This window comes from Microchirus variegatus (assembly GCF_963457635.1).
Source record: "Microchirus variegatus genome assembly, chromosome: 15".
In the NCBI taxonomy this organism is placed as follows: Eukaryota; Metazoa; Chordata; class Actinopteri; order Pleuronectiformes; family Soleidae; genus Microchirus; species Microchirus variegatus.
The window spans coordinates 830,001-847,340 of NC_139816.1; the positions used below are offsets into that span (position 1 = coordinate 830,001).

A 17,340-nucleotide genomic window follows, 5' to 3' on the forward strand; every position below is an offset into this window, starting at 1 on the left:
TATCTGGCCTCATCACATCGACCTCCTCCAACAAACCAGGAGAACTTGGCAACACTTTCTGTAAAATATACTCTAGAACTATAAAATACACTCTTAGAAAATAGGGGTTTTCTACAAAGGCTGAGGTTCTACCTGGAACCATTTGCTTCTGATAAAACCCTTTCCTGAACAAAGGGTTTTTCAAGGGTTCTTGGTAACACTAATGGTTCCAGTAAGAACCATTTTGATCCAGAGAACCCTTTAAAACCCCTTTCCAGAATAAAAGGTTTTTAAAGGGTTCTTGGTGGAACCCTCCAAAAGGGTTACAGGTGGAACCTTTATAAAAAGGTTCTACCTGGAACCAAAAAGGACAGGATAAAGAAAGGAAAAAATCTGATTTCACTGACAAATATCACAAACAATAACTTGATGATACACTCTTAGAAATAAAAGTGCTAAGTAGAACCATATAAGGTTCTTCAGCTTGTCCTCATAGGAGAACCCTTTTGGAGGGTTCCACCAAGAACCATTGAAGAACCCTTTATTCAGGAAAGGGGTTTTAAAGTTTCTCCGGATCAAAATGGTTCTTATTGGAACCATCAGTGTTACCAAGAACCCTTGAAAAACCAATGGTTCCACATAGAACCTCAGCCCTTGTAGAAGAAACCTTTTGGAACCTTTATATATAAAAGTCAACCAGTGTGACAACAACCAGCATTCAGCTATGGCATACACACTTAAATAAAAGTGCTAAGTAGAACCATATAAGGTTCCTAGGCTTGTCCTCATAGGAGAACCCTTTTTGACTCCAGGTAGAACCTTTTTATAAATGCTCCACCTGGAACCCTTTTGGTGGGTTCCACCAAGAACCTGTTTAAATTGCTTGATTCAGGAAAGGGGTTTTAAAGGGTTCTCTGGATCAAAATGGTTCTTACTGGAACCATTAGTGTTACCAAGAACCCTTGAAAGGAAGTGGTTCCAGGTAGAACCTCAGCCCTTGTAGAAGGACCCTTTTGGAACCCTTATTTCTAAGAGTGCAGTGAATTTCATATTATGAATATTACTAATAGGGGAAACCGTTGATATTAAACTCCACTAACGTACATATATTGAGATATAAGTTGAACGGATTTAGAGCTTTATTTTCACAGCGTTTAAATGCAGCTCCAGCTGTGAGAATGATTTCAGTCTCTGTGACGTCGTCTCTGTCAGTTTCCTGTTCTTCGTTCCCAAAGCAAAGTGAGTCTTTCATCATCTACAGGCCACAGATGGAACAGCAGGATGTGTTGTTGCCTGTAATGAAGTGAGTGAGAGAGGAGGAAATAACCTGCTGTGACAAACACTCTTCTCTATCAACTCATTATAAACGACACGCTTCACCTCCTTTTACGCCGCAGAGCTCACAGTGGATCTGTCAGCTGATCGCTGTTATAGACGCCGTTTAAAACAAATGCACTTTGGTGTCGTCTGGATGTCAGTCCTGTGTTTACTCTGTTTTCACCATCACAGGCTGATGATTTTCCCTCCAAACTAAAAGACCGAGTCAGAAAAGAAGCTGCGATGACGACGCTGAACATTCAGCAGGTGAAAGAGTGACGTCTGTGTGTGTTTGGTTCTGACAGCTTCTCTTATTGTGAAGGTCAGACTCTCAATCTGAATCAGTTTGTTTGTCCTTGATTTTACACACAGGAGGTTTTCATCCACGTCTGCCTTGAAATCCAGTCTGTTCAAATCCAGGCTTTGTTTTTTAGAGACAAGACAAGAAAGTGTGTGATATTTTACCTCTGCTGGATTATGTCAGATTTGCTAAATGTCCATCTAAAACTACTCCGGGCCGAGTTCCTCCTCGATCTGTCGATCGTTCTGTTCTAAAGACGATGATGATGATGATCAGTCACTTTTAAACATGGACTGATCTGATCTCTGTGCAGGAGCTGAAGTGGATTTTTGAAGGACGTGGAGGATAAACGTCGCTGTTGGACGTGACCGCTCGTAAATTCAGAATTTGTTGTGTATGATAGTTGTATATGTACACTCTGAGAAATAAGGGTTTTTCTACAAGGGCTGAGGTTCTACCTGAAACCTTCTTCAGGAAAGGGTTTTTCAAGGGTTCTTGGTAACACTAATGATTCCAGTAAGAAACCATTTTGATCCAGAGAACCCTTTAAAACCCCTTTCCTGAATCAAGCAATTTAAACAGAATCTTGGTGGAACCCTCCAAAAGGGTTCCAGGTGGAACATTTATAAAAAGGTTCTACCTGGAGTCAAAAAGGGTTCTCCTATGAGGACAAGCTGAAGAACCTTATATGGTTCTACTTAGCACTTTTATTTCTAAGTGTGTATGCCAGAGCTGAATGCTGGTTGTTGTCACACTGGTTGACTTTTATATATAAGGGTTTCAAAAGGGTTCTTCTACAAGGGCTGAGGTTCTACCTGGAACCATTTGTTTTTCAAGGGTTCTTGGTAACACTAATGGTTCCAGTAAGAACCATTTTGATCCAGAGAACCCTTTAAAACCCCTTTCCTGAATAAAGGGGTTTTAAAAGGGTTCTTGATGGAACCCTCCAAAAGGGTTCTCCTATGAGGACAAGCCGAAGAACCGTATATGGTTCTACTTAGCACTTTTATTTCTAAGAGTGTAGATAACTCTACTTGATCTTTTATCCTATAGAATAATGTTTCATGCTTTCGGGGGGCATGCATTTATATTTAGGGTTTGTAATACCAGCTCCTCTGTGGACTTTGGTGAAGCAGAGTGAGTTCCCTGTCTTCAACAACCAAATATATATATATATATATATATATATATATATGTATATATATATATATATATATATATATATATATAAAAAACAACAAAAGGAGTGTCACTTTAGAGGACTGGTACACGCCACTTACTGAATCTACTCATACAAATCTTTCTTGCATGAATCATTTGTAAGTAAATGGTAAAATATTCATGTGAAAAGAAAACAAACAGAAGTAAATCAGTGTATCACAGGACGATGGTCTGGACGTGAGAACACAGATTTCACATTTCCCTCTCAGTCACTGAAGAGGCTCTTTGCCAACACGCTCACATCCGTCTTTATGACACTTTCATTCTTGGGAAGAAAACCCTCGTGAAGAAGAGTGAGAGCCAAAGAAGTGTAAGACAGTGAGAGTCTTCAGAGGAAGAAGAGGAAGAAAACCTTCTGTCTTCATCATCACAGAAGACACAACAACACATTCATCTGATACTGAGGAACCAACGAGCTCTTCATGTAATTCTGAGTGTGTTATGAAAGGACGCTTTTATAACTCTGACTGAACCATAACAGGAAACACTCATTGTTATTCATCTGTTTGTGATCATGAATGGATCTTCAGAAAAAGAGAGAGTGTTGTGGGTGTGAGTCATATCGACTGTGACGGCACAAAGTGAAGAAACAGCATCTCCTGATAGATTTGCTGCTAAAAAACTTAAAAGGCTGCAGCCGAGAAACAAGGAAACACTGTCGCTTATTCTTCAAGAACAAGGAAACACTGATTTTAGCCATTTAAAAAATCTGATCTTAAAAGAAATCATTACTTTTAAACCAAAGCCTGAGTCTACACTATGTAAAGAATATTTTTGCCACTTTAGACAACCGAAAACCACCGTTTCTAAACCTCTATCTGTCTTTTTCATTGGTTTTCTTTATGGATTTTGGTGCAGGGTTAGTGAGCAGTTTACAACAGTTAAACAAACTTTGAGTTTGCAGACAGAAAAGTCAGTGAACGCACTCTTTAAGATGTGTTCAGTGCACATTTTTATTAGCCAAGACTGTTATGAAGTGGCTCTAATTGGACAAAACCAATCTGCTGATTATATGTCACCACACACTTAAACAAAGCTCACACATTTCTGTCCGACTGTGACTCAGAGACTGAGACGCTGCACTGATTTATGAACGTCTGCATAGATTAACTGGATTATGCGAGCGCTCGCTCCCTGCGGCCGTCTCTCTATAACTCTGCCAACAAATCACACTCTTATTAAAGTCCAGTCTTTAGCGTGAACGACGGAGCAACAAGTGGCTTCACCGTCTGTGCAGAGATGCATCCATCACACACAAAAACAAACAAGTCGCTTCAGTCCTGACCCACACAGGAGCAACACACACACCTGTTTAATCGAAACGATTTCCTGGATTTTAAAGCTCACATAGAGTGGTCCTGTTGCACATATGTTAGTTATGGAGGTCTACTTACATACATTAGCTTGTTTTTATGCTCAAAAACCTCCTAGTTGCTGTAAACGAGCCGATAGAAATCCTCTTTTCTGACGCTGTTTCCCAGCCGCGATATTTCAGACTCAACTCTCTCAACCCGGAAGACAGAGTCTTGTGATTGGCCAGTACTATCCAGCACATCCGCTCTCAGAAGCACAGCTCCCCCCTCTGGAACAGTGGATGCACTGCTCCTCATTATCAAAACATTGTTTTAACAGTGTTTAAAAATAGCTTCTTCACGACTCCCCGCCTCAGTCCCTTTGACGACCTTTGACCCGGAGTCAGACCCAGAGTCAGAAGACACTGTCGCTCGTGAAACACCTCCACAACGGACGTTATTCTTCTTCTGCGGTTCAATGTACGCAACCGGATGTGCCCGGACTAGTGCCCGGAGCAGGAGGATCTGCTGTTCAGGAGAACCGCTGTTTACGTAACCGGACCGGGTTTTTTCAGAGATCTCGCTGAGCCTGAGATTACAATAAAACACAGCGAACTGTTTTGTTTAGAACTGTTTGTTTAGAAGCTTCAGGGCTTCATAAACAAGGTAATGACGCAGATACACACTAAAAAACTTCAGGTCAATGGGAGCTTTATATCTCACAGAAACTCTAACCTCGCTTCAGAATACAAACAGACAGTCTTTGGATTACACTGAGTCTATAACTGGGATTAAATGTTTGTATGAGGCACTGACACTTAATGAAAACATGGCTGCCAGTGAGCTGCAATGGTAAAGTGACACCTTCGTCCATTTTCTTGTCAGATTTCTCTAAACACGTCGACACACAGACGCCTCACTTTTGTTCCAAGTGAAAATGTTGAGAAAGAAAGAAAGAAAAACAGAGTCACGGCTGCTGAATTCATCCAAATTCTTAAAGAAAACCAGTCAACACTGTGACCTTTCAACTAAAGGTTAGTACTTAACGTCCAGCTTCATGACTCACACACTCACGCACAAAGACTTCATTTTACTAAAGAAGAAAACTGAGTCACAGCAGCATCATCATCATCATCATCATCATCATCATCATCCAGATTAAGGACTCTTTTTTTAATAGGCTCAGATTTAGTGGACACCTCTTTGGCTACGTTTTATAACTTCACTGCACAATAGGCTGGAAATCGGCAGAGCTAATGAAGAGCAAGTGAAACCAACGCCAAGCATCAGTCACTGAGGGAACAACACAGGCACTCACTGCAGATAGGAAGGAAGCAAGGAAGCAAGGAAACAAGGAAGGAAGGAAGTGTACACTCTGAGAAATAAAAGTGCTAAGTAGTGCTGTGCAATAGGTTAACGCATGACACGTTTCCATGACGACTGACCGGAAAAAGACGCGCGTGGCGTCATGTTTTACGTGCCGCGACACCTGAGTCCAGGCAGCGATTACCAGTTAGCGCCATTAGCTGCGTTAGCTGCGTTAGCTCCTTTTAGCGCCGTTAGCGTTAGCCTACAGTGGAACTGGAGCGGTCTGTTTACTAAATGAAAAGAGCAAATAATGTTAGCGTACGAGTTAGTGTGTACTGCGTATGTGTGAGTCTGTTTTTAAAGTTTAGCGTTAACTTCAGAGACTCATTTTAACAATCGGGAGTCGAGTAAACATGACGTCACGCGCGTCTTTATCCGGTCAGTCGTCATGGAAACGTGTCGTGCCTTAACGTTGACGCCGTTAACTGCCGTTAACGTTTGACAGCACTAGTGCTAAGTAGAACCATATAAGGTTCTTCGGCTTGTCCGGGTTTTAAAGGGTTCTCTGGATCAAAATGGTTCTTACTGGAACCATTCGTGTTACCAAGAACCCTTGAAAAACCCTTTCTTCAGGAAAGTAAGCAAATGGTTCCAGGTAGAACCTCAGCCCTTGTAGAAGAACCCTATTAGAACCCTTGTTTCTAAGAGTGCAGTGTCCACTGTAGACCCTGTTATGTTCTGGTAAACATCGTCTCTCAGTAAAGACAGAACGATGTGAGTGGGCGTCAGCAGAGCTAAATACACTCGGTGTCAAAGGTCATTAAAGAAGATGTTGTGTGGGAGATCATTATTATTCAAACTGACTGTGTGTCGTGATATAGTTACATATATATATATAGTTATTATCTGTAATTATTCACTCTACTGTTGCCTGTTTCTTGACTTTTTAACAGTCTTGATTTTGTTAAGAGCTATAAATCAACACAATTACAAATATCTACTTCATGAATGACATCTATAAAGAACTACTGGGTGCAGTACCATGAAATGTCTGCAGGTGGAGCCCCAGAGCAAAAAGTGTGTGAAACACCACGGCTGGAAAACATGGTTTTTGTAACAAATCGAGGAGCTCAAGAGTATAACATGTTTACGACCTCAGGAAGTGATTTCAATTAAAACAAAGTGAGGACCGGACAAAATGTCAACACTTTGTTAAAATGTCCTCACTTTGTTGGTTAAAAACACTCACTGGTCCTCACTGGTGTGCAACAAGTACAAGAACACACACACACACACACATGTATATTTCTACAGAGTCAAAGCTGTCAGTCACACGCTGACGTGGCAGCAGACATCACCTGCTTTAGCAGCAGCATCCAAAGAAGCTGAGTGCAGAGAAAACACACACACACACACACACACACACACACTTCATCCTGACACGAGCGTGTCTGTGTGCGACTGCTTCTGCCTGAGTGTGTGACATGACAGTTTGTCGGTGTGTGTGTGTGTGCGTGTGTGTGTGTGTGTGTGCGTGTGCGTGTGCGTGTGCGTGTGTGTAGTGAAGAGGCTGCAGTCACAGGAGGAAGAAGAGCTGGAATAACAGCTGGAATCAATGACATCATCAATGACATCATCAATGACATCATCAGCAGCTGGAAACAGTTATCAGTTAGAAGTCATTAAATATGTCCATTTATTATGTATTTATTTATTTATTTATATTTATTTAAATGTATTTATTTGTCATGTGGAGCAGAGAAACCAGAAAATATTCACATTTACGAACATGTTTCATAATAAACAAAAGTGTTTGATAAATTACCTTTAACCAAAAATGCTGTATATATATATATATATATATATATATATATATACATATATACATATATATATATATATATATATATATACATATATATATCAGTCATATATATATATATATATATATCAGTCATATATATATATATATATATATGTATATATATATATATATATATATATATATATATATGTATATATATATATATATATGACTGATGCCAACCATCATCATCATCATCATCATCACAGCTGATCACTGACACGTGATGATGATTATTTAGCTTTTATTCTTTTTTACCCTCTATCTGATAAAATATTACAATTAGAATAAATACGTTTTAGTTATAAGGAGTGAGACCACGTGTGTGGATGTTAAATAACAATAATACAGAATAAAATGCATGTTTAACAGGTCATTTAATTTAAAAACGTGATTTGATCAAATATATATTTGAATGAAAATAAATAATGCTACAGTGACTGAGCAGAATGAATCAGTGTTGGTGAAAATTTTGCAAAAATAAGCATATTTAATGATGAAGAGTTTTTTATTATTATAATTATCTGATTATTTATTTATTATTATTCTGGTCTGACTGTGTGTGTGTGTGCGTGTGTGTGTGTGTGTGTGTGTGTGTGTGTGTGTGTGTGTGTGTGTGTGTGTGTGTGTGTGTGGACCTGGTTCTGGTTCATGTGGTGCATGTGCGTGTGCAGGTGCGTATATATATATATTTATATGTATTTATATATATATATATATATATGTGTATACGGCGGTGCGCCGGTGTACTCACCAGCAGCGTGGGCAGTCCGGCCACCACAGCGTAGAGCAGCACGGGCGGGACGGCGCTGCTGTCCTCGGGACCCAGGTAAGGTTTGGTGAGCGACGTGTCGTAGCAGAAGAAGCCCTGCACGTGCACGCTGAACGTGTCCGTGTACTCGAAGTAGTACGCGAGCATGACGGTCCCGGCCATGATCACCAGCTGGAAGTACAGCATGACGCAGACGGAGGAGAGCGACAGACATTGAATTAGAAGCGAGCCTCGAGTCTCCTTCACCTCCTCCTCCTCCTCTCTTTCTCCCTCTCTTTATGAACCAGCCTCCTCCTCCTTCACCTCCTCCTCTCTTTCTCCCTCTCTCTTTATGACCCGGCCTCCTCCTCCTCCTCTCCGGAGCTGCTGACGGCCGCTGACCGGCTCATGACCGCTGACAGCGCGGCTGCACAGACACAGAAGCTCCGCTCTCTGAGACGATCACTACAGCTCTGCTCTGACTGTGTGTGTGTGTGTGTGTGTGTGTGTGTGTGAGTGAGTGAGTGTGAGAGAGAGAGAGAGAGAGAGGGAGGGAGAGGGAGAGAGAGAGAGAGTGGGAGAGCTTTTACGCAGCTTTTACGCAGTTTTTACGCAGCTTTTACGCAGCTTGTGGGAACACAAGAAGGCAGAATGACATCAGAACAGAGGCATTTCTAGAGTCTGCAGGGGCCCTAAGCAAAAATTCCCTGGGGGCCCTTCCTTCCAACCAGTGTTCATCACCATTATAAATCATTGGTTCTCAAAGTGCTGTCCGGGGGCCAATGGCGGCCCGCAGAAACATTTCTGGCGGCCCCTCGATGAATTACAGTTGATAGTTTTAATCCAGGATTATTAACGGGATTTATTTCTGGGTTTTTTTTCCTTTGGCGGCCCTCAGTCCAATGTTGGGTTCCTAAATTGACCCTCAGGTATCAAAACTTTGAGAACCCCTGGTTTAAATAATCTGACACCAACGAAAAATGTATGAGTTCAAAATATATATATATATTTTTTTTTTTCAAAATGAATGAAATAACATGGACAAACCTTGTCATTAAAAAGTATGTGAAAATATAAACGTAAAGAACAATAAAATACTGTAAATAACTGAAAAAAAACTATATAAACTTAGTAAAAAATATCTAATACTAATATAACGCACTTTAAAAACAACACTGGCTGAAACAAAGCGCTGAACGTCAGAGATAAACATGTGATCTAATGACCTGAGAACAAACAATAAAAGAATAATAAAAATACTGTCGAAACAAATAAACAGAACAATAAAACGCCTCACTGTGGTAAACGTGTGTTTTAAAAGTGATGAGAGGACAAAGTCTCTTTAAAAGAGTCAACAGATGGTGGCGCTCTAACTCCGCCTTAATGAAGTGTATTTATGTACTTTCTAAATACTGTCGACCCCTCCAGCTCCAACACTGGGTTCTAAAAATACACAACAACAACACTTGTGTTGTCACAGTGTCGAGGATCGTTATCCACTAAAGTCGTCACAGCGCAAAGGCTCTGACACAGAAACACCAGAGGAAGAAGAAAACAACAACAACAACAACTACAACACAAACACACAGTCAGACTGAATTCAGGCTCTAAATCCTCTCTTCTGCACTGATTTCATGGTCAGAACGATAATAAGATTCTGTTTGAATGAAAATCCACGTCCGTTTGTTTTGGACTTGATTTATAACGTCGTTAAACTCAATCACAGGTGGTAAAATATTCTTAATGAAACACGACGGACATTTGTGTAAATTATGTTTCTCATTCAGAGGGAAACAGACGATGAAGACGCTGTGTGATTGACAGCTGTATTTATATCTATGAATGTATTTTTACTGAGAGGATGAGGTCCAAGAGTTAATATTTACATATATGGATTAAAAAATACACGGAACAGACAAAATTATATTTAATAAAAACACGTTTTTAATTTTAAGACTAATTATTTGTGTTGGAGCACAATTTCACTGTTTCTAACACGTGTAAATGTCCTTCATTTAACTCTAAAGATCCAGGTTTTATCTGAATTAAAGGTGAATAACAAGTGTATTTTATATGATCACATAAATCAGATCATAAACAGTAGATTATATGTTATTTTAAAGTGTATTTACAGTATATTATACAGTATTGTTGTGTTGGACTCATTCAGCAGCTCCAGTCTTAAGCTTTAATACATATTTCATATTTCTGAGAGTATTTTTTTTTATTCCCCTGCTGGGTAACCCTCCTCCTCCTCCTCTTCCTCCTCCTCCTCCTCCTCCTCCTCACAACAGATCTCTAATGTTCCTAATGACTCTGTAGTTATTTATATAGGATGTATTTTTCCATATATTAATGTGACTTATTGCAGCACTGACCCCATTTTTCCCCCTGAACGAATCATTGACGCCTCATCGTTCACTTCGTACTTCACAGTCTCACAGTGTTGTGTTTCTACAGAGGTTTGTCCACTGGTGTTAGAGGTGGAGGACAGACAGAGGATGGATGGACAGACAGAGGACGGATGGACAGACAGAATCAGGTGGACAGACGGAGGACGGATAGACAGCAGTGAATAATAGCTGTCATTACTCTCTCACGCTGTCATTACAGTAAACCTCCGGTGTTTGCTGTTTAACTCTCTGTCATTCTTAATAAGCACAACTTCTTATTCTTCTTATTAAATTTCTAAATTGTTGGATTTTAAACACAAACAACTGCCATTGCTTATAAAGTCATATTTATTTCTATGATCCTCTGGTCCTTTCACTGTTTCCACTAAACTGTGGACATAAATCAAGTGTTTTTTTGATGTGTGTTAAAGCTGCCGTGACAGGAAGTGAAAGGACCACGCAGCAAGTAAAGACGGGACGTTCTTTATTTTCTCCACAAAAGTTGAACCCATGTTAATTACAGTGAAGACAAATCAAACACTGACACATGAGTCATGACTATTTCAGAAAGTTAAACATAATAAATCCCCCAAAACAGATTCACATGGATTAAAACATTCAAGAAAACAAATTGAGACAAATTGGCCGCAAACAAACCCACAAACCTACGACAGCCCATAATACTCACATGACATCATTAAAATAGTGTATTTTCTGAACACTTGAGGTTGAGGTGAATGTGCCTCACAGACGCTGCAGGCTGAGCCTCAGGGACGATGGAGATGGAGAGGAAATCTGCAGAGAAAGTGAAGGAAACTGTGGTGACATGAATCTATTTCCTGTTTTAGAGAAGATAAATATATATATAATATATATAAAAGTATTTACCTGTCGAGTAGAGAAAGCGGCGAATTCAGCTTCTCCGATGTTGGTCCTTGTTCTGCTGCGTCTTCTCTCTGATTCCTTCTTTTTAGTGCAGATTAAATATTATTTAGCAAATCAAATCTGTCCGCTGATCGTCAGTTCTGTGCTTTATTTTATTTTGAAGGGGAAGCTAAATCCCTGCTTTAAGCACATGTGAAACACAAAGCGTTTCCATGACGACTGACTGGATAAAGACGCTTGTGACGTCATGTTTACGTGAATTCAGATTGTTAAAATAAGTCTGTGAAGTGACGCTAAACTTTAAAAACAGAGGGTTTTTCAAGGGTTCTTAGTAACACCAATGGTTCCAGTAAGAACCTTTTTGATCCAGAGAACCCTTTAAAACCCCTTTCCTGAATAAAGGGTTTTAAAGAACCTTTATAAAAAGGTTTTACCTGGAGGAAAAAATGGGTTCTCCTATGAGGACAAGCCGAAGAACCTTATATTGTTCTACTTAGCACTTTTATTTCTAAGAGTGTGAACTATCAAGTTCCTTCTCGGCGATGTTGTAACTCTATCATGTGCCGTGAACAGAGGAAACAGCCTCTAATGGACTCAGTTTCCCTGTGAGACTGCGTGAAAACACACAGAGCTGAAGACGCATCCACAGAACACAGAACACAGAACATAGAACACAGAACACAGAACACAGAACACAGAACACAGAACACAAACGGCTGATGGAGAATCTATATTTAGTCGCGCTGTGGTTGAAAAAGAAGAAATGCTTAGAAATGTGGTTTCATTACGACGTTGCTGTGCCTCGAGCATCACAGTGACCCACATATAGAGTCAATGATCACAGAGGTAAACACTGAGTGTAACATGCATCTGTTCACATGACATTATAATGAGAGGAGAGACTACAGCTGTACACACCAGAGCGTTGGTTATTATTATTATTATTATTGTTGACTTCATTTAAGAATGAAGATTTATTTTGCGTCAAAAATAAGTTTTATTGTGAAGTTTATCGATCAAGCCGTATGAAAACAAAGACTTTTACTCTGAAATCTATGTCTATGGCCCCGTCCCAATACCTCCCCTAACCCTACATCTTTGTCCTAACCCTACATGTTTGTCCTATCCCTACATCTTTGTCCTAACCCTACATCTTTGCCCTATCCCTACATTTTTGCCCTATCCCTACATTTTTGCCCTATCCCTACATTTTTGTCCTATCCCTACATCTTTGTCCTAACCCTACATCTTTGCCCTATCCCTACATTTTTGCCCTATCCCTACATTTTTGCCCTGTCCCTACATTTTTGTCCTATCCCTACATCTTTGCCCTATCCCTACATTTTTGCCCTATCCCTACATTTTTGCCCTATCCCTACATCTTTGTCCTAACCCTACATTTTTGCCCTATCCCTACATTTTTGTCCTATCCCTACATTTTTGCCCTATCCCTACATCTTTGTCCTAACCCTACATTTTTGCCCTATCCCTACATCTTTGTCCTAACCCTACATTTTTGCCCTATCCCTACATCTTTGTCCTAACCCTACATTTTTGCCCTATCCCTACATTTTTGTCCTATCCCTACATTTTTGCCCTAACCCTACATTTTGTGCGTTGGGGAAATTTGATTTTTTCCTCTTACAATCAACCCTCAAAATTGTAGTGAGCTCTGACGTGGGCTTAAAACCAAGTGGAGGATGAAATTACCCACGATGCTTTGCGAATTCAGCGAGCCGGCTGATATTTTTCAACAAAGATGGTCGGCCACTCCGTCTGCCGAGGAACAATTTCGTTGTAATATATTTTCGCAAATAAGCACGTTACAATGTCGAAATGTGTTGGAATACATTTGATATACATCCACAGGACCGTTGAGCTTTGAACACTAATGTCAGAAAATAAGTGACCATTTAAGAAAGCAGCTAGCTAACTAGCTAGCTAGCTAGTGGCTATTTGCACAGCGCTCCGCAAGCACTCTAACGCTAACACAAATCTCATATTTACAGTTCGACAAAGTGAGATATGAGTGTTTGAGTTGAGTTGTGTGAATCTTGTGTGGAGGCTCATTATTACTGCTGCACACTTAATGACCTACTCTCCCTATGTGTATATATATATATATATATATATATATACATATATATACATATATATATATATATATATATATATATATATATATATATATATATATATATATATATATATATATATATATTACATATTTCCCTTATTACAAAGCAGATCCAGACTCTCTCCAGGGTTGTTAGCGTTTCACTTAATCAAACGTCCTAATCAAGCCTTCCTGCTTCCGAGGCTCATTGGTCTGTTTGCCCACTCACTCCCTCTGTGTCTCTGTTAATGAAGACGACGATAATGAGCCTTCATGTTTGTTGCTGTTGTGTAACACAGAGAAACTACAGTGAGCTGCTCCTGCATCACTGACCCACGCTCAAGCTTTAACCTCGATTCAGCAGGAACCGTACAAACATTATTGTGTTTCGTGTTGCATTTATGTTAATGTGATTCTAAACTAGTGAAAGCTTGATTTAGCTAAAGTAAGAGTATGAAAACACGCCGTCGGTTCTCTCTGACGCTGATCACGTCTCGTCTTTGGAACGATGAATAAATCATGAGCTGAGTCCAAATGTGATGAAGTCACAGAGCAGAGGAGGACTTTGTTCTCTGGAAACTAAATTAAAGAAATAATGATATTACAGAGCACTACTTAAAGAAAACTTGGCAGTTCACCTTTAATATTTACTCTCCTCAGTGCTTTTATTTCAGCGTAATAGTTATGATGAGAGAGTGGGGGGTGCAGAGTGTAACCTTCACACAAGTGTCTGATTAACTCTTAAGTTTGTTTCTTATACCTCAATAACATAATTATATCATTATATACATATATACATGTATATACATAGATGAGAAATTGGTTGAACCCTGGTTTTGTGGCTGCACTGCACCACAACAGCCGCCAGAGGGCGCTGCTTTGCGCTCCACCGTCTGTGAGACTTTCACACAGAGAGCGAGCGTGTGATTCAATCGTTTCGCCACTAGATGGCGTCAGTGCACCGCTGTCTTTATTAAAGGCACCGTGTTGTGTTAAACAGCTGATAATGAAGACGTGATGACGTACCTCCGCTGACAGTGACGTGCACAGTTTCCTCCTCTGCTTCCTGCTGAGCTGCTGTGACGGCATGATGACTCACGCACGCGCACACACACACACACACACACACACACACACACACACACACACACACACACACACACACACACACACACTGCAGAGAACACACACAGTTAAACAGTGATAGTGATTTTGAATAAAACAGAAGTTTAATCAACGACTCAGAGAGAGTGTGTGTGTGTGTGTGTGTGTGTGTGTGTGTGTGTGTGTGTGTGTGTGTGTGTGTGTGTGCGTGCGTGCGTGCGTGCGTGCGTGCGTGCGTGCGTGCGTGCGTGCGTGTGTGTGTGTGTGTGTGTGTGCACGTTCACATCCTGAGCATTTATTTTAGGTAATAATAATAATAATGATGATAATAATAAAGACATGAAATATGCACAAACATCATTTTTTATTTTTATAACATCACAACTTCAGAGCAGATAAAGCTCTGGCGCCCCCCTGAGGGGAACCATGGATTTATTTAGAGTTTAGATTATTGTCTTGATATCAGATTATTGATGAAGCTCATGGAGTGACACACACACACACACACACACAAACACTGACTCTAAGTTACTGAGTAACCAGAGATGAATGTGTGTGTGTGTTCTTGTACTTGTGTCATACTGAGGAACAGGGTTTTAACCAACAAAGTGAGGACATTTTGGCCGGTCCTCACTTTGTTTCCATTGTAATCACTATACTCTGTTTTTAACACAGATTCCTCAATTTGGTACAAAAACCTTGTTTTCCAGCCCTGGTGTTTCACACACATTTTTGCTCTGGGGCTCCACCTGCAGACACGTTATGGTACTGCACCCAGTAGTTCTTTACGGATGTCGTTCATGAAGTAGATGTTTGTAGTGCCGTGCAATAGGTTAACGCGCGTTAAACGCACGACACGTCTCCACGACGACTGACCGGAAATAGACGCGAGTGACGTCATGTTTACGTCACACGACACCGGAGTCCAGTCACTGTTTACCTGTTAGCTCCGTTAGCTGTATTAGCTCCGTTAGCGTTAGCCCACAGTGGAATCTACAGTAACCAGCGTACCTGTGTACTGCGTATGTGTACCTCTGTTTTTAAAGTTTAACGTTAACTTTAGAGACTCATTTTAACAATCTGGAGTCACGTAAACATGACGTCACGCGCGTCTTTTCCCGGTCGGTCGTCATGGAAACGCGTCGTGCGTTAACGTTGACGCCGTTGACGCGTTAACATTTGACAGCACTAGATATTTGTAATTGTATTGATTTATAAAGTGGAAATGCTGGTCCTCACTTTGTCAGCACTTTTACCCGGTCCTCAGTATGCAGCAAGTACAAGAATGTGTGTGGGTGTGTGTTCCAGGTTTTCCTCATGTTGTGGGGACTTAAATCTGTAATGTAATGTAAATTATTACATGTTAAGGTGAAGACATGTTGTGTTAGGTTGAGGTTACTTTTTATCTTTCATCTTATTCTATACATTTAAGTTCAATTAAATTAAGTTAGGTTAAATTAGGGTTGTAGTTTTGGAAGTGATGTGAACCAGTGTGTGTGTGTGTGTGTGTGTGTGTGTGTGTGTGTTAATATAAACACATCACTAACCTGCTGACTCAGTGTCACAGTGAGTGGACCACAGACAGAGAGGCTGAAGAGCTGAAGGACTTCCCCGGGGAAAGAGCCTCGTACCTCGGACAGCTCCAGGTGTCAGAGCCGTTCCTCTGGAGGGTGAAGGCGAACTCCTGCGTCCGCTGCTGCCGTCGCTGAGGCTCCAGCTGCGGCTGAGCTCTCGACACTTGTCCGCTTGTTTTCAATCCCACTACCGGGTGTTCGCTCACTGCTGCGTACACCGGGGGTTCCGCCGGTAACACGCATGCGCAGTTTAGACCAGTCTGTGGCGAGGAGAGGTGAGTGATGCCTTCACGTTCCATCGGAACAGACAGCATCCTCCTATTATAATAACAAAAACAATAAAAACAACAACAATAATACAAAATTATAATAATAAAAATAACAATAATAATACTAATATTAAAATAACAACAAACACAATAATAGCAATAACAATAATAATAATAATAACAAAAACAATTTAAAAAACAACAACAATAATAATACTAATAATAATAACAATAGCAACAACAACAATAATAATACTAATACTAATAATAACAAAAACAACAATAATAATAACAATAATAATACTAATAATAACAAAAACAACAACAATAATAATAATAATAATAGCAACAACAATAATAATAATAACAATAAAAAGAAAAACAATAACAATAGCAACAACAACAATAATAACTATTATTATTATTATTATTATTAGAATAAAAGCTATTATAATTATTATAAAAAATATATATAAATACATTTTACCGGATGTTAATGTTATTTATAATGTGATTTTAATATATAAAAAAAAAAAACGTCAGACAGAATTTGTTTCTGAAGGAAATCTTTTGTTAATTCTTTTGTTTTGAATTAAACTTTATTGTTTTACCAAAGTATCAATAAGTATAATGTCTTCTTTTGTCATCTTTTTAGATGTGAAACATAATCCGTATTCTTTTATCTTCATCACATTATTATTATTACAATAATCATCATGTTAATGTCAAACACTTACAGTATGTTTGTGTTGCAGAGTAAAACACGTCCATGTCTTTGAGAGGATCCTGAACGCAGCATCTAGATCACTTCCACCTGCAGTAACAAGACTCTTATTTTACACACACACACACAGTGAGTGTGTGTGTGTGTATGTGTGGTGTCCACTTGCAGGCCAAGCGTCCACAGACACTGAGGTGTAAGTGTTGGTCTCTGAGTCAAAGCTGAGTGTGATTACACACATTCTC

The 17,340-nt window shown here is 39.8% G+C and overlaps 1 protein-coding gene across 1 annotated transcript in view; it reads right to left on the reverse strand.

Moving 5' to 3' along the window:
* plppr5b (phospholipid phosphatase related 5b) overlaps positions 1-14,516 on the reverse strand; it is a gene marked incomplete at both ends in the record, with an annotated part of 83,431 nt that extends 68,915 nt beyond the window's left edge. The window contains 2 exons of the mRNA XM_083901356.1: positions 8,037-8,225; positions 14,454-14,516. Coding sequence (XP_083757482.1) covers positions 8,037-8,225; positions 14,454-14,516 — 252 coding nt within the window. The remainder of the gene's footprint in view (positions 1-8,036; positions 8,226-14,453) is intronic.
* Positions 14,517-17,340: the final 2,824 nt, after the last annotated feature.